Source organism: Lepidochelys olivacea (assembly GCF_965140295.1).
Source record: "Lepidochelys olivacea isolate rLepOli2 genome assembly, chromosome: 9".
NCBI lineage: Eukaryota > Metazoa > Chordata > Testudines > Cheloniidae > Lepidochelys > Lepidochelys olivacea.
The window spans coordinates 4,349,370-4,374,721 of record NC_140419.1 but is presented as its reverse complement, the minus strand read 5'-3'; the positions used below and the strand labels follow the sequence as shown (position 1 = coordinate 4,374,721).

Genomic DNA, 25,352 nt, shown 5'->3' with positions numbered 1-25,352 from the left:
TTCACATCTGGGTTCACTCTGCAGACTTCCAGGCAGGGCTGCGCAGATCACTGATGGTCCAAAGAACGTGGTTGGAGAACGACTGAGCTGGCGTATCTACTTGTATGTGAGCCAATAAATGTATACCTAAGTTGTGAGACCACTTTTGTAGAAGATCTATGATTTCCCCCCTGCTCCTCATGCCTTGTTGGGCTTCCAGCATAAAGTACTATACAACAACTGGACTTCCTTGGCGGGGCTGCAGGTCTTCAGTAGCCCTCTGGGCCTGCCCTTATTCATAAAAAAAGACAGTTTAGAGATGGGTCACTGGGCTTTAAGGACTTCATTGAAATGAGCAGGGGCTGCATATGTATGAGGTTGGCTTATAGGCAGTGCCAGCTTCAATATGACTTTATAGGGCACATTATGGGTGCAGTTTGATGCCCATGCTGGATGGCATTGCCAGGCAGCAGCGCCTCTGAGCTCTTAACTGCTTTGAGGAGTTTGCACAGAATTGATTCCCGTGGAGCTGGTGAAGTAACCGACAGAGGGGCTGGGAGACCTGAATGGTGCATCTGGTCTCTGCAATCGGGCACATTCTGCTCTCCCAAGCACGGTTCTTATTTTAGTGCCTCCTCTTCTTGGGATAAGATAACGGGGGCTATGGAGATGACGGCTGTCTTCATCTCCTTGAAGCATTAGAAGATATTGGTGAGTGGAGGTGAGCGTCCCTGCTGCAGGTCAGATATAATAACCCATAGCACTGTGCTGGGATGATTACATCCAACCAGTATCTGCACACAGGTGGAATGTTGTTCTCTTGTATGCACTTGCTCTTCCCATGTGAAGTTTCATGCTAATACTACCATCCTCCCGGGCCAAGCTTTCTTGAGAAAGCTTTTGTTTAAACAAACAAAAGGAAGTATTTTTTTCACAGAATGCACAGTCAACCTGTAGAACTCTTTGCCAGAGGATGTTGTGAAGGCCAAGACTATAACAGGGTTCAAAAAAGAACTAGATAAGTTCATGGAGGATACGTCCATCAGTGGCTATTCGCCAGGATGGGCAGGGATGGTGTCCCTAGCCTCTGTTTGCCAGAAGCTGAGACTGGGCCACGAGAAATGGATCACTTGATGATTCCCTGTTCTGTTCATTCCTTCTGGGGCACCTGGCACTGACCACTGTCGGAAGAGAGGATACTGGGCTAGATGGACCTTTGGTCTGACCCAGTAGGGCCGTTCTTATGTAAAGCTCTGTTCGGGCTCCAGCTGTTAAGAGCCCTGAGGCTAACGCTTTCTCCTCTTTGCCCCACCCACCAACTCCACATCTGTGCAGGGCCATCCTGGTGGTGCTCCTGCCATGGAGGGAACTGATGGACTAAGTCCAGGATTCACACTCTGTTAGTCCGCGGTGTGGAATTGCCAGTCGCTAAGTGCCCCGTTCTGAGCTGCTGGGGAGCACAGACTTCCCGGTTGCCGAGCACTCATGCTCTCTCTACCCAGGACTCATCAACTACAGTGATCCCGCTCTCTACCATGCATCTTCTTGACGGGTGCTCAGCGCCCCGGCAGTCTGTGACCTCGCTTGATTGTGTTTGCCCAGATCCTCCAAGTCTATGTCTCAGGTGGACCTTTTGTTCATTGGCTTTTCCAAGTCTGCCCAGGGTATGGAAGATGCATCACTTTTAAAGAACAGAAGGACCATTCTGATCAATCTCGCCTGACTTCCTGTGTAGGCTATGGGCGTCACCTGCTTACTCCTGCATCGGGCCCAACAGCTTGTGACCGAACTGGAGCATGTCTAGATGGAACGCTGAATACCACGGTCCCTTAAGAAGTAACAGCATTCTGTTCGAAAGTGGCCAGAATCCACTCCTACTATACCTGCTATTCCAGTCTGTATCCCCACAGTGATCACCTCGTTTTTCAAGGAGGTGACGCTAGATTGCCAAGCTCTGGAACATCCGGTACATTTCACATTAGTTAATGGGGGTGACATTCTTTTCCAATCTCAGGATCCTGAAGTGTCCACCTCTGGGGGCTGGACTCCTTCCCAGCAGGTGGAGGCAGCCACAGGCAGAAGAGATGGGCCTGACATTGTGGCAAACCCTCCCTGCAGTCAGCCACTCCAACGCTGGTTCCCTTTGTGAGGCTTGTTTACTGAAGGTGAATTCCTCGAGCATACAGAGGGTGTGTGGGGGGTGGGTGCTGCAGGAAGAAACATTGCTAGGCAAAACTAGGGCGTGTGCTGCAGGACGCTCTGGGGCCGGGGCCGGAACCTCAGAGCTGTGGTAAGAAGAAAACCTGGTCTCGGACATCAGGTTGTGGAAGGGGAGTGAGAGGTGTACACTAGGACAATCAATATGGTAACTTTGATCTCATCACATAATGATACTTGCCTGCCGTTGCAAAGCAGTGTAACAGGGCACTGGTCCCTTTAAGGGCCAGAGGCAATGGGGAACAGCCAGCCCTTTTCTGGCCTGGTGAGGATTCCCATGTAGGGATGGTGAAGAAGATCCCCAGCTCCATGAGGGAGCCTGGGACCAGGAGAGGACTGGGTGTGCACTGTTCCATGGCTGCAGCAGAAGCTGAGAAAGGGAAAGCAGGCTCTGTGCACACCCCGGGCTGGGGAAGCTCGAGCCATTCAGCCAGAGAGCCCCACCATCCAGTTTGGGAACAGGGTTATTTCTTTGTTATTGTTACACATTTCCGGGTTTTTTTATTTGCACTGAAGAATAAACAGGGCCCTGCGGACAGGGCATAGACTGAACTGAGCGTGGCTGATTGTTTGTCCCAGGCTGGTGATCAGGTCCGCGAGCACTTTGAGATCTACTCATGGAGAGCAGAATAGGTCAGTGAGGTGTCGTCGTTGTTACTTCTTGTGACGCCTTCCATCTGAGGACCCCAAAGCACCAGAAAAACGTTGATCGATTACGTGCCATGCGGTGAGATAGTGGCAGAGTGAGTAGAACCCTGGTGTCCTCATCTCAAGTCTTTTTCACCATTTGCTCCAGATCTCTCCATGCCTCTGAGCAGGTGGCAGGTTCCCTCCTCTTCAACCAGCAGTTTGGCTCAATAGCCTCTGGGAAGGACTGTTGTCTGGGATTTAGGGCTAGGGCCTGGGTTTCTCTTCCTGGCTCTGTCACTTGACTTGGGTGAGCCAGAGCTGTGCTCTGCCTCAGTTTCCCCAGTTGCAAAATGGGGGATCACAATAGCTTGCCTACCTCACAGGAGCATTTCAATTCTCTATCAGTATACAAAAAGTGTCACTTGATGAAAACATCATGGGAGTGCCAGAGAAGAGGACAAAGTCCTTATATTTGTGTACACTGCCCTCCCAACCATTGCACTGAACTATGGTGCTGTACACCCAAACTAATGCAGGGGTTGGTCTTTGGACTTGTCTACCCAGAACAAAAGCCATAGGTAGGCCACAGTGTGAATGCATTGCTGCCAACAGACTAGTCCGTTCCCAGTTCCTGGGAAGCCAGGCTCCATTGCCCATGAGTTAAATTGTCAAGCAAGCATCTTTGTCCTTTCTCCCATGCTGCCCCATATACCTGGGAGGAGCTCCCTGTAAATATCCCCAAATCTTCCTGTAGTGGGGTGGCTGTTGCATGCTCTGAGAAACCTGTCATGCCGTCGGCCCTTTGATGTCTTCATTTGATTCATGCTATGTGGTAGGTCCTCCCTGAGCTTTACACCTCCATTACACAATTCAGCAATGCTGGGTGGGAATGACTTATTTGTGCTGGAAATGGCCCACCTTGATTATCATACACATTGTGAAGAGAGTGGTCACTTTGGATGGGCTATTACCAGCAGGAGAGTGAGTTTGTGTGTGTGTGGGGGGGGGGGCGGAGGGTGAGAAAACCTGGATTTGTGCTGGAAATGGCCCAACTTGATTATCGTACACATTGTAAGGAGAGTGATCACTTTAGATAAGCTATTACCAGCAGGAGAGTGGGGTGGGAGGAGGTATTGTTTCATGGTCTCTGTGTATATAATGTCTTCTGCAGTTTCCACAGTATGCATCCGATGAAGTGAGCTGTAGCTCACGAAAGCTCATGCTCAAATAAATTGGTTAGTCTCTAAGGTGCCACAAGTACTCCTTTTCTTTTTACCAGTAAGGGAGTCCGTAATTTAAATGCAAAGAGCTGTCTAGGAAAGATGTTGCTTAGATCTTTCACAATGCAAAAGGCCAGGCAACTGAAATATGCTGAAGAAGTCTATTTGTTCGGATACCCAGAAACGCTGACAGGAAGTGGTTAATGTCAGTTTCGGGTTAATTAGCAAACATTCCAAGGACTTTAACTTAATTTCAAGGTTAGAAGTTCCCTGAAGTTGTGTGTAAAGAGAGGACAATGGCTGAGCCTCCTTTGAAATGAGCAAAAGCAAACTCTGTAGATTGCAAAGGAGTTATTGGAGAAGATGTATCTGCCTCATGGGTCACTATATAGCACAGTAGGAAAGCGGGGTTAATAATATTGTGCCTTTGCCCTAGCTTCAGAAGAAGACTCTTGTGGCCTGAGCTGATGCATATATCTCTAGTGCAGTGGCAAAACACACATCTTTTGCAAATTCTGACACTTTCCTATAGGCTGGGGGTGTAGAGCTGAGGGCTTCCCTTGGGCGCACACCATCCTTTTGGGAGGCATCAAATCCCAGATGTATTGTGGCTCTGCCGATCTATTAGCAAATCCAACAGCCTCTACCCTGTAGCCAGCCTTCCTGGTAAACCCTGCGACATTCTGTAATGAAAGCCCAGGTTCTCAGATACATCTGTGTGCTGGTTGGGGCTTCCTTTTCCGGATCCTTTGTCTATCTTGTCTGCTTAAACTGTAAGCTGTTCAAGGCCAGAGGTGCCTTACGGTGTGTGAGGTGGGAGGGGGTGTTGCACGCAGCAGAATAGGGATCTGATCTTAACTGGGGCCTCTTGGCCCTATTTCCTACTGGAATAAAAACGAGACATCTGGGAGGGGGAACTCTGCAAACGAGCTTCCCAATCCCACGGCCAGCAGAGAGAGCCCAGCTGTTGGCAGTGTGTAGAACAGTTTGGGGTGCGAGTGGGCAGCTGGGGATTTGGATGGTGCTCCGGACACGCTCTTTTCCTCCCTGGCCATGGCCCCACGTCCAGTGCCACCAAGAGTGTGGTGCAGGAGCTGGCTTCATTAGCTTTCCCTCACCGAGGAATCCCACCAAACCAGGAAAACCCCAGCTGGGTAGATCCACTGGCTTTAGAGCCGCATCCCAGTAAAAAATGAGGCTACTTGAGGGAAGTTCTTCATGTCCATAACTGTGCACTGAAAAGGCAGCTTGTTTTCCTGTGTGTCCTCTTTATGGTGTAAACAGCCAGCGAGCTCTTCGTTTGCCTGCTGTCTGCACTGCAGCCTGGTCAATAGCACCGAGGTGACCAGTGGCAGAGCGCGTGCATCGTCCACGGTCGCAGCTGAGGGCAAGCTAAGTGCAAGTCCAGTGCCAAGGACCAGCTGAGCTCAGTATCTGGGCTGCAACCTTAGCGTCTGCACCCAGGCTGCACAGAGAGTTCCAGAGGTTAAGCCCAGAAGGGACCATCAGATTTTCTACTCTGACCTCCCGCCCAGTTACCCTGGAATTGAGCCCCATCACTTGGGGGTCACGAATCTGTCCATGGTAGAGCGCCCCCTCCAGGAGCAACACGCGGAGCTCATACATGAGTCCAATTATCCCCCACCCTAACAGGAGTTATGGGGCATCTTTCTAGCAGGCTAGCGCTCGACCTTCTGGCCAAGGCCTCTGGGGCCACGTCCCCCCTCGGGGTCCCAGGCGAAACCACAGAATCACCTGCAGTTAGGAAACGGGGCTCAACCAAAAAAAGGAAAAGAACAACCTGTCAGCAACTCCCTCCAGGATATGGGCCCCTCTGACTCCAGAGAGTCCTGGGAGTGTCACTGTCCATGTCAGAGTCCACTGGGGAACTCTGACTCCTCTTTCCCCTTCTGCTCCGGGTCCTGCACCCTCCTCCTGTGAGGGCAGGGCCTCGGCAGGCTGCCAGCCCTCTCTTCAGAGCTGGAGAGACTCAACAGTCTGGTCCCTCCTCAGGGTTGCCCAGATCTCCTTTTAATGCTTTCTCCAGATTTGCAAAGGCAGAGGGGCAGGGCCATCCTGGCCCCACGCTGCTCCTTAACCCTTCCATGCTGGTGCGGAGGTGATGTACCCCAGCACACTTGCATTTGACTAAAGCATCTCTTCCAGCAAGGCTGGACGGTCTTGAGTTAAAGCCATCAAGAGATGGAAAATCCACCACATCCCTTACAACTCTGTACCAGGTTTCAGAGTAACAGCCGTGTTAGTCTGTATTCGCAAAAAGAAAAGGAGTACTTGTGGCACCTTAGAGACTAACCAATTTATTTGAGCATAAGCTTAGTGGCTAAGCACCCTCACTGTTAAAAATGCATGGCCTAAATTCTAGATTGCATTTGTCTGGTGTCAGTGTCCAGCTGCTGGTTGATGTTCTGCCTTTCTCTGTTAGATTGAAGAGCCTGTTAGTACCTGCTATTCCCTCCCCAGGATGGTACTTAGACAGCATAATGAAGTCACCCCAGAATCATCTTTTTGCAGTTGAACCACATTCAGGACCCCTTGCTAACACCTGTTCTCAGCACTGGGTGACTTTTACAGTGTACTCCAGGAGTAAACTTCACAGGGCAGAGATGCCATGAGCCACCACCCATAGTTACCAGCCTTCTATCCAGCAATAAACTAATCACACACAGAAGTTTTATTCAGGGGCTTACCCCATCAGCTCTATCACTTTATTTGCTCCTGCCCTGATCCTTTAACTCTTTCTATCTCAGTCCCATTCAGCTAGCAAGCTCCCCCAGGGGACACAGCTGTGTCAGTTCTGTGTTTTGCAAAGCACAATACAGTACTCACTCGAAACTTGGCAAATTTGTTTTGCCTAATTTTGAACAGGCTGGAACATGGCTTTGAACTCAAACGCTGACAGGGAGGGTTGGTGGGAAATAGTTTTTTTGTCTCAGGAAAAAGTGTTGAGGTTTTCTGGAAATTTTTCCCATTCTGCATGAAGCCGTTCAAAGCTTTTTGACAAACACCAGAGAGAGAAATCACATCCACCCGAGAAAATCAGACACCGTAGGCACTTGAGCCCAGGTGTCCCTCATCTCAGGTGAGTGCTCAGGTGTGGAGGTGTGAAGAATCAGCATTTTCCAAGAAAAACACCATTTTGTCGAAACTCCTCAACTATCTCTGCTGTTAGATTTGTGTTCCACTGGGGGAGACGTTACAACAGGAGTTGGGTGGCTGAGATCAGCATGCAAAGTGGATGAATAAGTGAGCAGAGTAAAAAACAAATTAAACTCAGGGAAAAAAACATAGAAGAGAGATGATGCTAATGAAAAAAATAAACATATTCTCTTCCCATAGACAGGGCACCCATTCTTGCTCACCTAGCCTTTGAGTGTGTTCTTAAGTCCTTAATACACAGCAGAGTCTTCTCTGTAAGAAGAAAGATTTTTCTTTTTAAATTGACTCGCCTTTGGGAGGAGCCTTTGGTTCAGAGGCAGGAAAAACAAGCTTGCAAACTTCACTTTGTTTTGCAGCCCAACCCTAAATAGTCCCACAAGGATCTCCTGTTCCTAGTCACACACCTGCTAAGTGAAATTAACACAGAACAGAGCACGATGCAGTGACTGCATTCCTATCCTCTGATCAGAGGAAGGTGCAGAGAAGCCCAAGACCCTGGGTTATATCTCTGACAAGTGCTTGAAACAATGCCCATTCAGTGAATCGTTAGAGTAAACAAGTGTCCAGGCTAACGACTGCAGGAGATGCCACAGAAATAAACGGAAACAAAATCTGAGGGCTCATCCTGTGATTTTCCACATATGGTATGCTAATTGCTACCAACTGGTGCAAATTGCTGCTTGCCTTTTCTATGTCTGAGGTTGGCTTTCATGCAGCTCTGCCATTTGCTGTACACTGACTGCTGAATGTAGCCTGTGTTCCTCATTTATTCCCCGGCAAATGCTGTCCCCTTGAACATACTCTCTAGAAAGGGGGATGATTGGGAAGTCCTGTATGTTGTCATCAAAGAAGGACCTAAGTAAATAAATAGATACAACATAACATTGATTTTTGTGTGGTGGGAGAGACCGGTGATTTTGTTTTTGCAGAACTTCTCAGGTGGGCTTTCGATTCGTCAGACCAGGTTTTCTTCTCTTATAATCAAAACTAGATTTGTTTTGGATCCAGGTCCTGTGCTATCCTAATCTTCAAAGATTTCAGGAGTGTGAGGGGGTGTATGCCCCATGCAGGCAAGGAAAGGGCAAATGTGCGACAGAGAAGGAGACCAGTGAGCATACCAGGCTGTACCTGAAGGGTGGGCCAGGCTTAAGGATGAGGAAGTGCAGATGGGGTAGGGCCAGGAGAGGACTGTACATAAGGGAGTTTTTTAGATTAGAAGGGGACTGTAGGTAGCAAGCGAGGAACGTTGCAGTCACTTTCTGGGACTAGAGAGGTTGGGGTGAGCTGGCCCTGGGATCTTCTCTGGAACAGGGAAGTCTGGTAAGTGGCCTGGAGTGCTACAGAGCAGCCACCGGAGGGATACAGGCTCTGGTGGGAAGCTCAAAGGAGAGAAACTGGGGAGGCTATTGAGAGGGATGTAATGTCAGGTCCAAGGAGGGCAGAAGTGGGTTTATCGCTGGCAGTTTGGGAGCTTGTTACGGGATTCCAAGGGAAAGTCCTGCGAGTCCAGGCCCCTGAGAGAAGGGTCAACCTCCACAGCTGAGTAGGAAAAAGTCCAGGGAGCTGCAGGGAACAGTCCTTGGCTGCTGGTTACAGGATCCCTGGGCTGGAGCCCAGCAGTGTGGTTGGGCCTGGGTTCTCCTACTAGCCAGCAGCAATATGGCATGTGTCCAGAGAAGGGGACAAGAATGACAGAGACCCGACAGAAGGGTGTGAGGACAACAGGACCTGGAGTTGAGACTGAAGACCTTGTGCTGGGGACTTTTGGACTTTATGATCCCAGAGGGGTGGGAACAAATTGTCGCCTGACCCGCGGGCTGAGTTACAGGAAGACAGACCCCTGCAGAACCAGACCCACCATCAGCAGGGGGTGCTGGAGTGGTAGAGCTGCTACACCACGTCTGGCCACAAGGAGGTGCTGCAGCTGAGAGTCCACTCTTTTACAAGAAGGTTTGGACAATGGTCTTGGCACGTGTTGGGCAGAAGTATTGTCCATAGTGGTTAAATTACAGGACTGAGCTAACGGAGCTTCTGTTCCCAGCTTTTCCACAATCCAGGGTGGCCTAGGTCAGGCCATGCCTTCCTTCTGTGTTGGAAATAGGAATAACATGTACTCTCATAGAATCATAGAATATCAGGGTTGGAAGGGACCCCAGAAGGTCATCTAGTCCAACCCCCTGCTCGAAGCAGGACCAATTCCCAGTTAAATCATCCCAGCCAGGGCTTTGTCAAGCCTGACCTTAAAAACCTCTAAGGAAGGAGATTCTACCACCTCCCTAGGTAACGCATTCCAGTGTTTCACCACCCTCTTAGTGAAAAAGTTTTTCCTAATATCCAACCTAAACCTCCCCCACTGCAACTTGAGACCATTACTCCTTGTTCTGTCATCTGCTACCATTGAGAACAGTCTAGAGCCATCCTCTTTGGAACCCCCTTTCAGGTAGTTGAAAGCAGCTATCAAATCCCCCCTCATTCTTCTCTTCTGCAGGCTAAACAATCCCAGCTCCCTCAGCCTCTCCTCATAACTCATGTGTTCCAGACCCCTAATCATTTTTGTTGCCCTTCGCTGGACTCTCTCCAATTTATCCACATCCTTCTTGAAGTGTGGGGCCCAAAACTGGACACAGTACTCCAGATGAGGCCTCACCAATGTCGAATAGAGGGGGACGATCACGTCCCTCGATCTGCTCGCTATGCCCCTACTTATACATCCCAAAATGCCATTGGCCTTCTTGGCAACAAGGGCACACTGCTGACTCATATCCAGCTTCTCGTCCACTGTCACCCCTAGGTCCTTTGCCACAGAACTGCTGCCTAGCCATTCGGTCCCTAGTCTGTAGCTGTGCATTGGGTTCTTCCGTCCTAAGTGCAGGACCCTGCACTTATCCTTGTTGAACCTCATCAGATTTCTTTTGGCCCAATCCTCCAATTTGTCTAGGTCCTTCTCTATCCTATCCCTCCCCTCCAGCGTATCTACCACTCCTCCCAGTTTAGTATCATCCGCAAATTTGCTGAGAGTGCAATTCATACCATCCTCCAGATCATTTATGAAGATATTGAACAAAACCGGCCCCAGGACCGACCCTTGGGGTACTCCACTTGATACCGGCTGCCAACTAGACATGGAGCCATTGATCACTACCCGTTGAGCCCGACAATCTAGCCAGCTTTCTACCCACCTTATAGTGCATTCATCCAGCCCATACTTCCTTAACTTGCTGACAAGAAGAACCACAACTCTCCTCAAAGGGAGGGTTGTGAGACCTACCTCATATTTACAGAGCACTTTGAGATCTTTTGGATGAAAGCTGCGACAAACGAGTAAGGTGATGTTATTGTGTCAATGTCATTTACTAACGCAGCTCAATGATATTTTGAAGGCCATAGATATGGAAAAGCATGGAGGTTTAAGCATTCATTTGGTTTTGCCCAGTTGGCATGTGCTTGCATTTCATTTAGCAGTAATACAAAAGATTTGATCAGATGTTCTGGTGGTTCTGTCTTGCTTGATTTTTAGGTGGCGAAATGTCTAACAGTGAGCACAACCAAGAGTTCCAGATGGTGGAGCAAATGGAAGAGATGGGCGAAAGAAAAGCTGGCAATGGAAAAGCTCCAGAGTCCCACCCAAGTGGAGGCATGGGGTCTCCCTCTCTGACTTCTGAGTCTACTCCCTTCCCAAATTCTTACGCCAACCAGTATGCCATGAGGAAATTCTTTGTTACAAGGGTAAGCAAACCCCACCCCTGTTTGTGTCCCTTAGTTAACAGATTGCCCACAGAATGGCTTGGCTCCTGGGTTCTCCTCCTGGATATTCAGTCCCCAAATTGCCAAGAGAATCTGGAGTGATCTACCCTTCTGTGGCTAGGAGTCTATGATTTAGGTTCGTTGGGGGAAAAAAACCTGGATGTGAGTCTAGTCTCCTTCGGGCATGCATGATTTCCACTGGGAACTCCCACAAATCATAAGCTGTGCTCACTATCTTCCCTGCACATGAGCATGAGGTATAGGTCAAACCTGGACTCCCTAATGTTTGGAGGGTATGGTATGGAGTGCAATTTGACGTAACCAACTCTGTGACATTCCCAAGGATAACTGAGAAGTAATAGCTTATGAGAGGGCTTTATCCAATCAAAGGCCGTGTCTAATGTGGGAATTTGCCTCAGTTCCATCAGTCAGCGGCCAGAAATTCCTTGCAGACAAACCCGCAATTTGTACCAAGGTAGCTAGTCCCCTCTCTGAACCCTGGGTAACCTGCATTGGTGTAAATCATGGCTTTGCTTTTCTACGCTTGAAATTTGCATTGATGAAGCTACTCCTTTTGCTAGCCACTGGTGGGCTGGAAAGGGAGTAAATTCCCAAAGGAGAGAAGGCCTCCATCAAATTTATTGTATTTGTGGAGGGCCCAGCAGCCTTGAGTCTAGGAATCCACCAAGGCTCAACAGAAGCGTCTGAAAATTATCATTCACTGATGCAGGCAGCATCAACTAAAGCACCTGACAAGCCCTTTCCTTAATGTTAGTATATACAAAGTCTGATTGCGCACGCAGTCTGTGGAATATATTTCCTTGGCTGTCTCCGATCCACTGTTTTAACGCATTTGCTATTAGGCTCTGATCCTAAGCAGCTCCTGGAGATGCTGAGCGCTTTAAGCTCCCACTGGGCTTAATTGAGCCCTTAATTCTTGCACCTATTTAATGCAGAGTCTTCCTGGATGGAAAAGCAGCACTCAGGGCTAATAACTGGAGCTATGCTGTGGGTAGAATCATTGTTTCAGTGGCGGAGACTGCTGATCCAAAGCAGTGTCTTACAAAAGGAACAATACTTCATCTTCCCTGACTATGTATTTATAAGCTCCCCTCAGATTGCTATCCACGAGCTATCATACCCGAAAGCCGGAAGGGGAGGGGAGAAATTCTCTCTAAATTTAAACTTAAGAATGTAAATTATATGCAGATGAAAGGAGCTCAAACCATTTGATCGTTTACTATTTAATGAACGGTTCCCTGTTGCCTTTTTATAGCTTGCAGTCTCCTGTAGGCAGCAAGTCTCTAGTAAGCAGGCTCCGGCATCCCCTGGTGTTCTGAGACACAGTTGCCTGTATGACACCGGTTTGGCTCATATTGACACCAAGTCTCCCTGCATGCTATCACCCCCCCGCCCCCTGCCCCACAGAGGTCTGAATCAGGCACGGTGCTGCCTGTGGAAGCATCTCCCTGGTCGGAAATCAAGGCGGCTCATAGAGTGAGTTGGCTTTTCATGCTGCCATCCGGAGCAGGCCTTTCTTTCAGAATAACACAGATGCTCTAAGGCTCCCTAGAATGCAGATGGTCTAAGGCTCCCTGGTCATAAGTCCAATGCTTAATTGGCTTGCCAGGGCTTAGCCCCGGCACCTCTGGGCCCGGCAGTTCAGAGCCCCGGCACCTCTGGGCTGACTGCATCCACTATGCATGTAAAGAAGTGGCTTGAGCCCCGCCACGTCTTTTGTTACAAATTAAGCACTGGCTGAGGCTATGGCCTTATTTAAGGGCATGGTCCGTGGCACGTTTAAAGATTCCCATTGACTTCACTGGGCTTTGGATCAGATCCTTGAAGCCTGATCCTGGAAAGCGACTTCAGGGGTGTGAGGGCGCCGAGCACCTTTACAGATAATGCGCTTTCAGTAGAAGGACCAGCTGGCTTTGCCAGTCAAACTCAGTTGCATCAGACCCATAGGTGCTGTCGTTATGGGTTGCCGGGAGTGTGCTTGACCCCTGCTCCATCCCAGGCCCTGCCCCCACTCCACCCCTTCCCCCAAGCCCCCAAGCCCACCCCACCTCTTCCCGCCCCCCTCCGTTCCTTCCCCCAAGTGTGCCCGCCCAGCCCCTGCTCCTCGCCCTCCCTCCAGTGCCTTCTGCACACCGCTGAACAGCTGCTTGCGGCATGCAGGAGGTGCTGCGTGGAGGGAGAGGAGCTGATCAGGTAGCTGCCCCGAGGGTGCTGAGCACCCACTTTTTTTCCCCCCGGGTGCTCTAGCCCCAGAGCACCCACGGAGCTGGCCCCTACGATCAGCTCCCCTGTCCTCTCTGGTCCCCTGTGCTGCTGTCTTTCCAAAGTAACAGCAGCCCTGCAGAGCTAGGCGACCAGTGCTGTGGAAAAGGTCTCTTAGGAAAGGTGAAACCATGTGAGGCTCTCCTGGTTGTGCGTGATGCACAGCTAAGGTTTGCTGACGCTCAGGGACTTTTCAAGTGGACCAGGGCTGGTTTATGGGCTTACATTGAAACCAAGTGAAAGTGGCAGTTTCCTGTTCATTTTGAAGAAGAGAAGAGGGAACTCGTGTTGTGAGTTTGAGTTTGAGGCCTCGCAAGCCCAGTCATGAAATACCACGTCTTTACCACCTTCCTCCCTTTCTGTTGAGTTCCTATCACAAATATAAAAGACCCATGTCATACAGGCCGGATGTGATCTTGTTTACACCAGTGTAAATGTGAAGTACCTCCAGTGAAGTCAGTGGAATCCCACAGACAGACAGACACATACACCCACAAGCCAACGAACAGACGGAAATGGGTGGTACTTCCATAACCAATGGAAGGCCTTTGCATTAACCCGTGAGACCGCCCCAACACGAGCTGCCATCTTGGATTCCCTCCACACACATCCTGGTCATTACTTTGGTAGTTTTGAAAGCTCTGTTCTTGTTTGAACAATATTCTGTTTCTTTGGAGCTGGTATAGTTGTCACCTCATGATGAACCCTCTAACAGCTGGACAATCCTCATGATGAACCCTCTAACAGCTGGACAATCCTCATGATGAACCCTCTAACAGCTGGACAATCCTCATGATGAACCCTCTAACAGCTGGACAATAAGGATGTCACAATTAGCTTGTGTATATAAAATGAACCCCCACCCCCTGGAAGGCAGACAGAGGGCAGATGACTGAGTCATTTCCAAATAAAAAACATGTTTTGAATAGACCCCCTAGTTCTGAGGCTTGAGACGTGGATACTTTTCTTTGAAGGGGACACCTGTATGCACTTAGCGTTGCTCCAACGACGTGGATTAGAATAAGAGGAGCGTGTGTGTTTGAGCTGTAATTTCTTTCCGTCATGTTTATCTTGCTGTTCTTTTCTGATGTTCTCTCTTTCTAGCCAGGAGCATTTGACCAAGCCATAGAAGATCTAAAAATCCACGTGGTCAAGAATTCGGGGGAAACTGCTCAGAGCTTCTGGCTTTTGACCGAGTGAGTAGTCATGACATATGGGGCACTGGCTGAGGTGGTGGCTTTGTTATGGGCTGCTAGAAATAAAGCAAGAATGGGAGGGAAGGGGTGTCACATAGCGTCACTGGGTCAAGCTCTCTGGGTTCTGCTTTTAGAAGTGAGTGCATAGATACATCAGCAGTAGCATGACTTCCTGTTGAAAGGGAGACTGTAGGGAGAGGAATTCCAGGCACGAACAAAGCAGGCCTATACCTCCAATGTAGTGCTATAAAGAGTTGTGTAGAATCTCTTAATATTGATGATCCTTTTGTTAGTGGTTTGTAAATCATGCTGACAGTAAGTGCTGTGTAAGTGTCATTTATTATACTGGCAACAGTGTGTAGAGCACTGGACTGGGACTCAGGAGACCTGCATTCAGTTCCTGGCACTGTCACAGCCTGCTGGGTGACCTTGGGCAGGTAACTGTCCTGCTCTGTGCCTCAGTTTTCCCATCTGTGTTTTCCCATCTGCCCTCCTTTGGTAAAGTGCTTTGAGATCTGCAGATGAAAAGTGCTAGATAAGAGATAGGTGGTGGTGGTGTCTTCGTCAGACCAAAGAAGAGAGACCATGTTAATGTAAATATAACTGTTCATTCTGGGGTCATCTGAGCCTCTTTTGTGATTTTGTAAGAGCTAGTCCAGGGAGGGGGAGACCGAATCATCGCTGATCTTGCTGCAAAGGTCTCTGTTAGCAGCTTCTTTTAAGGAAACTGAAACTTGGATATTGCCCCCTCTGCTATGTTTATTTCTAGTTAAAAGGATCCCAGCAGTGGCAAATGACAAATCCTCAGTCTCACAGACGACACGTCATTCGAGCCCGGGAGCGGATATGTTCTGCAGTTAAGGATCTTTGCAGGTGGCACCCTGGGTTTAGCCGAGATGAGAACAGCATTTAATGTGGCTCCTGACATAGTTGAGCGATTTCGAAAGTACAGAGAAAGAGGCTGGTAGGACCAGGGTTACGTAGGCGGATTTGACAGCCATTACGGCAAAATTTAGAGGTCCCAAATCAGGATCAGAGCTCTGTTGTGCTGGGTGCTCCACATACACACGGTACAGTCTATCCTCCAAAGAACTTCCAGCCTAAATAGACATGACAAAGAGTGGCTGAAAGGGAGCAGTATTTATCCCCATTTTACAGACTGGAAACTGAGTCACAGGGCAGGTTGCATAGGGCGGTTACACAGGAATTCTGGGTTGGAACCAGGAATTGCACTCCTGAGTCCCTTCAGCACGGGACCATCCTCCCTCTTCAATCCCCTCCCTCCCTCCTCACCCTCTGTGCAAAAAAACCCCCCAAAAAAACGGTTTATAGGACAAAATGAACCAGCCCAAGAATCTGCATCTCAATAGCGGAGATGGACTGGTAGGTAGGAGCCCTGGGGCAACCTTCCATAGTCTAAAACCTCTTGTGTATTGGTAACGATAGTGAAATGACCTTTTAATGACGGGGTAAATACTGCTGTGGTGGTGTGTGGACATGGCAAATGTGGCAGATTGCTTGGCAATCCGTGGTTAAGGGCACGGTTACTAATGATTCCATGCTGTGGTCCTGTGACCTGGTTGGCAAGTAGCTCGTCAAGTCTGCCTGTGCTCAACTGTTGGAGTTAGGGAGCCCGTTTAGCAGGGCTGCTGTTTGCTTTGGCCTCTCCAGGAGCTTGTATATATTTGCTATGTTTTTAAAAGCTCCAACCCTCCGAGGGAGGGTTTGCACAGACCAGCTGTGATGCGAGTTGCTCTTCTCTGTGTGAAGCCCGCTCGGTCAGGGAGGATGTCAGACAAACTGGCTCATCCTGTGTGATGAGGCCGCTGGGAGGGGCGGCTGCTGTCGTCCAGATACAGTATTTTGTTGCTGATTGTGAAGACGTGTCAGTGAGCTTCTTTTAAGCTACTTCAGCAGCGCTGGGGCTGGCAGGTGCATGAGATTTAAAGGCACCCCACATCCATTCCTTCTAAAGGCAGGCCGAAATATCCCAGCCCTCAGTCTCTGAATTTCTGCCTGCTGGCGTTGAAAGCTGCCTACTGCACATGGATTCCCAGCATGCATTAAAATGAGTGGCAACCGGGCACCACTAGAACAATTTCCCAAAGGTCGTGGTGGATCCTCCATCACTGGCAATGTTTAAATCACGATGGGATGTTTTTCTAAAGGATCTGCAGTGGGACTATTTTGGGGATGTCCTATGTCCTGTGTTACACCCGAGGTCTCACTAGATGATCACAATGGTCCCTTCTGGCCTTGGAATCTCTGAATCTTTTAGGTGGCTGTGGAAATTCCAGCCCTAGTTTATATTTAATCCCCTGAATTTCTACAGGGCAGTTTATCCTGATGGGTCAAAGGCACTTTACAAGCGTGGGACCTGATCTTGCATGAGGGTTTGCAGGGCTGGGGCCTTAGCGCATTCAAAACCAAGCACATGTTCTTTCTCGATTTGTTTCCAGCTGTCCAAGGTGAGAGTTTGGGTAAAACTTTCAAGAGTCCAAATCCCATTTTCAAAAATCACCTGGGCACTTTGGAACCTAAGACCTGCTGCCCTTCAATGAGATTTAGGCTCCTAAATGCCCGTCACTTTTGAAAATGGGACTTAGGTTCCCAAGTCACTTAGGACCTTTTGAAAAGGTCCTCCCTTTCAGAAAAAAGCTAACGCCAAGAACCAAAACCCTTTTTTTTCTAGCTGAATCTATGTAAGTCCTTAATCAGACCATTGAAGGATTTGTCCAATGACCCCTGGACTTTGCAGTGTTGCCGTACCCCGTGTGTACCTCGTCCAGTGCACTAAATGCCCCACTAACAACGACGTGGGTGAAAGAAGACAATTCTACACTCTTGAATGAGTTCACACAGGAAAATAATGAAAGACAAAAACACCACATCGCCCGGGGGGAACACTTTGTGCAACAGATCACTACATATGTGACCTATCAGTCCTCATCCTCAAAGGAAACCCGCATAATACCTTCAAAAGACAAGCTTGGGAGCTTAAATTCATAACGTAGCTAGACACTAAAAATCTGGCCCGAACAGAGACGCTGGATTTATGGCTCATTACAACACTCTGTAACCCAATAACCTTCCCTCCCCCTTTTTTGTCCTATGACAAAAGTTATAAATTTTGCGAACGATACCAAGATGGGAGGAGTTGCAAGTGCTTTTGAGGATAGCACTAAAATTCAAAATGATCTGGACAAACTGGAGAAATGGTCTGAAGTAAACTGGATGAAATTCAATAAAGACAAATGCAAAGTACTCCACTTAAGAAGGAACAATCAGTTGCACACATACAAAATAGGAAATGACTGCCTAGAAAGCAGTACTGTGGAAAGGGATCTGGGGTCATAGTGGACCACAAGCTAAATATGAGTCAACAGTGTAATGCTGTTGCAAAAAAAGCGAACATCATTCTGGGATGTATTAGCTGGAGTGTTGTAAGCAAGGCATGTGAAGTAATTCTTTTGCTCTTCTGATTAGGCCTCAGTTGGAGTATTGTGTCCAGTTCTGGATGCCACATTTCAGGAAAGATGTGGACAAGCTGGAGAGAGTCCAGAGAAGAGCAACAAAAATGATTAAAGGTCCTGAAAAAATGACCTGTGAGGGAAGATTGAAAAAATTGGGTTTGTTAGAGAAGACTGAGAGGGGACATAACAGTTTTCAAGTACATAAAAGGTTGTTACATGGAGGAGGGAGAAGAATTGTTTTTCTTAATTTCTGAGGATAGGACAAGAAGCAATGGGCTTAAATTGCAGCAAGGGAGGTTTAGGCTGGACATCAGGAAAAACTTCCTAACTGTCAGGGTGGTTAAGCACTGGAATAAATTGCCTAGTGAGGTTGTGGAATCTCCATCATTGGAGATTTTTAAGGGCAGGTTAGACTAACACCTGTCAGGGATGATCTAGATAATACTTAGTCCTGCTGTGAGTGCAGGGGACTGGACTCGATGACCTCTCGAGGTCCCTTCCAGTCCTACGAGTCTATGGCTGCAGGGATGTTAGCTGGCCACTTCACCTTGTTAACTACTCATGCAGTGGTTCTCAACCCGGGGTACACGTTCCTCTGGGGGTCCACAGAGCTCTTCCAGGGGGCACATCGACTCATCTAGAGATTTGCCTAGTTTTACAACAGGCTCCATTAAAAGCATTAGCGAAGTCAGCTAGCTAAAATTTCCTACAGACAATGACTTGTTTCTATGGCTCTGTATACTATCCACTGACATGCAGGTACAGTATTTATATTCCAATTGGTTTATTTTATAGTTATGTGGTAAAACTGGGGAAGTCAGCAACTTTTCAGTAACAGAGTGCTGTGACTCTTTTGTATTTTTATGTCTGATTTCGTAAGCAAGTAGTTTTGAGGTGAGGTGAAACTTGGGCAGGGGTTGGAGGCCGGGAACAGAAGACAAATCCTGAAAGGGGTACAGTTATCTGGAAAGGTTGAGAGCCACTATGCTAAACAATCTCTTCCATCTTGCTTTTAGCCATGACACTCTGAGTACCTTTCCCAGACCAGAAGAAGAGCTGTGTGTAAACTTGAAAGCTTGTCTCTCTCACCAACAGAAACTGGTCCAATACAAGATACAAGCTCACTCTCCTTGCCTTTCTAATGACCTGGAACTTTGTCATGTCAAGTCTGTTGAGGGCTGTAGTTTGGGGCCCTTTGAGAGCCAGCTCAGCCTTTGGAGTTGGGTTCATGACCACAATTCTGTAGCTTGCAGTATATTTTCGGGGGCTATCCAATATCAGCCACTAGCTTTTTATTTCTGACGTGGCACTGGATCTATTCAGCCCCCACACATGATGTGGGTGTGTCATCTCTCTCCTTCCTGCCCACTGCTGCCAGGATTGCAAAAGGGGCTCTCACACTCCCGTTTCTGAAGCTGAGCAATAGTCCTCTTACATCAATTTACTCCAAGCACGGAGGTTCGTAGGCTAGGCTGAGCTGCTGCACGGTCGCTTTCTCTAGTGCATTGTCCTGCCCTCCCTTTAATTTAGCTCCAAATGTTTCTTATGCGTGAGCCATGGCAGTGATGACTAATGGGTCTCTTCTCTTAGCCCTATGACCCCAGAGTCTGCTGTGCTTTCCCATCCAGACGCTTTCGCTTTTCTGCATCCCTCTGTGATATCACTGAAGTCTCACCAGCCAGCTGTCGGCATTAACCTCCATGCATCAAATCACCCCTTGCCTCCTCTTTTCTGCTCCCTACAACTGGTCAGAGAGAGCAGGGGAGAGCTGTTTTTCTTGCTGCTTAGTTCAGCAGTGCAAGGATTGGGTTCTGCATTTTGACCTTGTTTAGGTGTGTATGTGCAGGCATGCACCCAGGGGAAGGGAATCAGTATCTCTCAGGTACTCTTCATCCTGGAGGAATGTTAGAGGAACTGACCCCTAGATCTGGTGCTTTTGCGCAGCTGACCCACTCTCAACTGCGGCCCGTCATTAATTAGAGTAAAAAGAAAAGGAGGACTTATGGCACCTTAGAGACTAACCATTGTATTTGAGCATAAGCTTTCATGAGCTACAGCTCAAATAAATTGGTTAGTCTCTAAGGTGCCACAAGTACTCCTTTTCTTTTTGCGAATACAGACTAACACGGCTGCTACTCTGAAACCTGTCATTAATTAGCGTGGCACTCCTAGGAACAAATCCGTGGCTGCAGGCAGATGGTGTGGATATTGGCTAAACAACAAAACAGAGGCATCGGGCTTAGTCCCAGTCATACTTGGGCTGCAGAAGAATAGCTGTTAGCTGTAGTAACGTTCAGGTTTCCGCTGCTTCTGTAGGCTGCCACTGCTAGAGGACGATATGATCACAATCATGAGCAGGCCTGACGTTACAGCTGGGAGCAGACAGCAGTGACATTCACAGACACTTGTGGGCAGACTGTGTCAGTTAGGGGCTGGCCTCCAGAGGGGTGACGGGGAGACACGCTCCCCATGAGCGGAACGATTGTGCCTCTCACATAACCACACACATACGCTGTCCTCCACACACAAAAGGCAGCAAGTAGCTTGCAAACCCCCACCCCCTGCTCCTCTTCGTGTTTGAGAGAGACGCCTCCTGCTTTTTTCCATCCATGCAATTGAGCCGCCAGATCCACGTGCTGTGCTTCCCATCTCCCTCTCCTGTCACTGTAGTGGGTAGGTGGTTTGAAGGCTCTGCCAGGGAGTGGGTCACCTGTGCCCATTGTGACTAACTAGACAGCTGTGCTGCACATCCCTGTTCCTCCCCCAGACCACCACGCTTACTGGTCCTGAGCCCAGAAAGCGCTGTCGGTCATGAGAAGTTGCTGACAGCATCTTTCAGCCTGTGGGAAACGCTCCTAGTTCCTCACTATCCGGAGCACTGGAGTTAAGCTGAGCCGAGGCTCTGGATTCCCAACCTGCCCGCGATGGGCTTGCCACCTCCACCTTACTCCCACATCGACTCCGTTTCGCTCAGGCCACAAAGTGTGCACAGAATAGCTCCCGGGCTGCTGCAGCAGCATCGTGCGCATTGTCTGCTCTGGGCCTGTCCCTTCTTGCAGCAGCCAGGGGCCATGTGGCTGCTGGATCTGACGCGGGGGGCGGGGATGCACCCCGGTGCGGGGAGGCACTGCTGTATGGCGTAGAGCTGGCATGACACGTTGACATCACCCCCTCGCTGCCCCGGGGCTGTCTTTGTCTGGGACGTGGCCCAAGGCTGTTGTGCTCCAGCAAACTCTGCCAGCCAATGCGGGCCTGGTGGGGGCAGTCGCAGAATGGCACTATGGTCCCTCCTCACCCGCTACAGCTCAGCACGGCCCAGCGCTGGCCTGGCAGAGGGGCTGGCCCGAGCTTGCCAAGTGCAGTCCACGAGGTGGCCTTAGTATACCGGTCAGTATCGTCGTCCTCCTCCCCTTAACTACTGTGGAAATTGCAAACGCTTCTGACCCTTCAGCAGAGACCATCTCAGGGAACCGGGCAGGTGCACACTGAGGTCTGCCCCGGCGCCCATGTCCCTGCGTTAAAGGCATTCGCTGAGGGCACTGGCCGCCTTTCCTTTGGCGGCCATGGGAGTTGGACTAGCCCTTTCCGGGCCTCTGGAGTGTGTGCTTGGATAACTGAGCAGCGTCTCTATAATAGATCTACAGCCATCCCCATCGACAACTCCTCCGAGTCTGCATCTGGGTATTAGCGCTGTCCTTTCCCCCCAAGAGTCAGTGTCTCTTTGTGGGCCTGTAAGAACACTGTATCTGTGTGGGGCACATGAATCCCCAGGATTTCTCAGCTCCTAATCCCGCCTTGTGGGTGACTGACCTCTCTTTGGCGGTTCCTGGCACCTCACCCCCCCACTTGAGTTGCCCATCTCTGTCACCTCCCCTATGGCCATTCCCAGCTCTCCTAGACCAGGGACCGACACAGTGGCCTGCTGGTGCCCTGGTGTGAGACGTGATGGTAATGTCTGGTGTCTGGGCCATGACAGCATCCAGGGAATACCTCCTGTGGCCAGACTGAATTTATAGTGGGTGCGTGGCTCTGATAACAATTAAATGCATAATTTTCCTATGAGTTCCCTATGATGGAAGCATGTGCTCTGAGCTAATGGCTACCCTGGTCTTTATTACATGGTTTCCCAGCGCGGATGAGCATGTAGAGAGATTACGTACAATAGAGACACAGATGTTCATTTTCTAAGGCCAGAAGGGATCACTGCGATCATCTAGTTTGACCTCCTGTGTAATACAGGCCAGAGAACTTCACCCCTTGATATCTTCATTGAGCCCAATAACTTGTGGTGGAGATAGAGTGTATATTTTGAATGGACACCTAATTTTGATTTAACAGTTCCAACTGGTGGAGAATTCATCACATCCCTAGGTAAGTTGCTATCATAGTTAATTACCCACAGCGTTAAAAATCAGTCTTTAAGCGTCTCACTGTAAAGCCTCAAGGCAAATGATTTGTTATATTGGATCAGTTGTCCATCAAGGGCAGTATCTGCCGACCATCAGTGGCCTTTGTCTGAGGCTTAAATACACGTCTTTAAAAGTGGTTCTGGACAGGGCTAGTTATGTAGTTGATAGACCAAAAGCATCTCTGAATTTATTCTGTCAGTTAACCCTGATGAATCAAACCTCAGGATTGCCCCACAGGGGGGAGAAGGGTACCTGTCCATTCCAAAGCTCCTGAGAGCTCAGGGAACAGATACTCTTGTGTGTATTGTATGAATGGGGGTTTTTGTGTGTGCGCACCATGGTGATAATAGATATAGAGTAGAATAGGTCATATCAGAGTCTCTCTTAGCACCTCGGTGTGTGTATTTGACAACCGGAGAGTGGTCAGCGTTTCTTAGGATCTAAGATCGTTGGGAAGCTCCTAGGTCTGGCTCAGTAATTGCCACTAGATAAATTCAGGCTCCTTCCACCAAACTTCTCTTTGCAAAGTTTTTTGCTGCTTACTGTGGCCAGTTGATGGCAGCACAATGTAGTTTGGCTCAGCCTCCTTCAATTCTCCTCTGCTAATTTAGCCCTGCCTCTAGTTACAATAATCCTGGGGGATCCACACCCTGGAGTGGGCGCACTTCAGTGGCATCCCTTAGTGGGATTTTTTTAAAGCTCATCTTTATTCTATACTAGAAAGAGAATCTGCTGTAAAATCATCCAAACTACAATCATCATCATCACTAACAAAACCATCCAAAGCACAGGACTTGGTGGTGATGGGGGACTTCAACTACGCAGACATCTGTTGGGAAAATAAGGGCACAGATTATCCAATAAATCCGTGGAATGTATTGGAGACCATTTTTTATTTTAGAAGGTGGAGACAGCTACTGCAGGGAGGCTGTTCTAGATTTGATTTTGACAAATAGGGAGGAGCTGGTTGAGAATTTGAAAGTGGAAGGCAGCTTGGGTAAAAGTGATCATGAAATGATAAGAGTTCATGATTCTAAGGAATGGTAGGAGGGAGAACAGCAAAATAAAGACAACGGATTTCAAGAGGGCAGACTTTAGCAAACTCAGGGAGTTGGTAGGTAAGATCCCAGGGGAAGCAAGTCTAAGGGGAAAAACAAAAGAAGACAGTTAGCAGTTTTTCAAAGCTGCTCCAGTCTGGCATGGAAGGGGTTAGAGCAAACCAGAGAGGCTGCACAGAGACCCAGCCAATCATGGAAGGGCTTATTGGGAGCCAGGCAAGTGGAGGCTTGAAAGCAGCCAATCAGGGCCAGGCTGGGTCCTATAAGAAGCCTATAAGAAGGCTGCAGGGCAGAGAGGAGCTCAGTCTCTCCCTGGAGGGCAAAGGGAGAAGACCTGGATAAGATAGGATATGCAAGGCGAGGCAAGGCAAGGCAAGGCAAGGCAAAGGCTGGGGGAGCTCTAGGCTGACGACTGCCAGCCTGGGGCCCTGACACAAAGGGGCAGCGAAGTTGCTGGCACTACGAGGAAGCAGCCCAGGGGAGCAGGCAGAGGAGGAGAGTTGGAGGAGGGCACTAAGTGGCTGCCACCAGAGGGTCCCTGGGTCGGGGCCCAGAGTAGCAGGTGGGCCCCTCGCTTTACACCTACTTGCCAATGAGGAGAGTGGCCTAAAGCTGGACTGTAGTCTGCCCTTGGAGGAAGGGGCTAGATGAGGACTGCAGTGAGCCACTGAGGCGAGGGGTAAAACCAGAAGCTGATGGTCCCCTGGACAGGTCAGGCGTTTTGGTTCTTAAATCGCCGTCTGGGAAAACACGGGTGTGCGTTAACCCTGCCTGAAGTTCTTTGTTAAAAAGATGGGCCTGACCTAGAAACAAGCTCAGTTTCCCAGGTGTGGGCCCCGCCACGCCCTGGGGGTGTGCTAGGGGGACCAGATGTCCCGATTTTGTAGGAACAGTCCCTGTTTTGGAGTCTTTTTCTTAGATAGGCTCCTGGTACCCCCTGCCCCCACCCCGTCCTGATTTTTCACACTTGTTGTCTGGTCACCCTAAGGTGTGCACATGTGTGGGTCCCAGCTGCTCCCTGCCCCCCTCATTGAAGCAGGGTTACTGCCCTGGGAACTGCAGGGCTCAGTGGACGTGGGGCCAGCTGAAGACAGGGGCGTGGGGCAGGGCTAGTTGGAGACAGGAGGGTGCGGGATTGGCTGGAGGCAAGGGGGTGCAGGGCTGGCTGGAGACAGGGCAGGGAGTGCGTGCGGCAGGGGATGTCTGCGGGCAGGGCAGGTGGTGCGAGGGGTGGCTGGAGACGGGCTGGCTGCAGGCGGGGGTGTGGGGGTGGCTGGAGACGGGCTGGCTGTGGACGGCGTGCGGGGGTGGCTGGAGGCACGGCAGGGGGTGCGGGGGAGGCTGGAGACGGGGGCTGGCTGCGGACAGGGCAGGGGGCGCGGGGGCTTGAGGCAGGAGGTATGGGAGTGGCTGGAGGCGGGGGCTGGCTGCGGGCAGGGCAGGGGGTGGCTGGAGGCGGGGGCTGGCTGCAGGCAGGGGGTGGCTGGAGGCCGGGGCTAGCTGCAGGCAGGGGGTTCAGGAGGTGGCTCGAGGCAGGAGGTGCGGGACTGGCTGCAGGACAGGAGGTGCAGGGCGTGGCTGGAGGCGGGGGCTGGCTGCGGGCAGGGGGTGCAGGGCGTGGCTGGAGGCAGGGGCTTGCTGCGGGCAGGGGGTGCAGGGCATGGCTGGAGGCGGGGGCTGGCTGCGGGCAGGGGGTGCAGGGTGTGGCTGGAGGCGGGGGCAGGCTGCGGGCAGGGGGTGCAGGGCGTGGTAGGAGTCGGGGGCTGGCTGCGGGCAGGGGGTGACTGGAGGCGGGGGCTGGCTGGAGGCGGGGGGTTCAGGGGCTGGCTGTGGGCAGGCCAGGGGGTGCGTGCGGCAGGGGCTGGCTGCAGGCAGGGGGTTCAGGGGCTGTGGCAGGGGTGGCTGGAGGCGGGGGCTGGCTGCGGGGGTGGCTGGAGGTGGGGGCTGGCTGCGGGCAGGGGGTGAC

General features: G+C 50.1%; 1 protein-coding gene across 4 annotated transcripts in view; it reads left to right on the top strand.

Annotated features, from left to right (window-relative positions):
- Positions 1 to 25,352, top strand: part of TPRG1 (tumor protein p63 regulated 1) — a 107,270-nt gene that overhangs the window by 35,533 nt on the left and 46,385 nt on the right. For all 4 annotated transcript variants that reach the window (XM_084639827.1, XM_084639824.1, XM_084639826.1 and 1 more), the window contains exons 2-3: positions 10,741 to 10,949; positions 14,355 to 14,446. In XM_084639827.1, coding sequence (XP_084495953.1) covers positions 10,749 to 10,949; positions 14,355 to 14,446 — 293 coding nt within the window. In that variant the 5' untranslated portion in view covers positions 10,741 to 10,748. The remainder of the gene's footprint in view (positions 1 to 10,740; positions 10,950 to 14,354; positions 14,447 to 25,352) is intronic.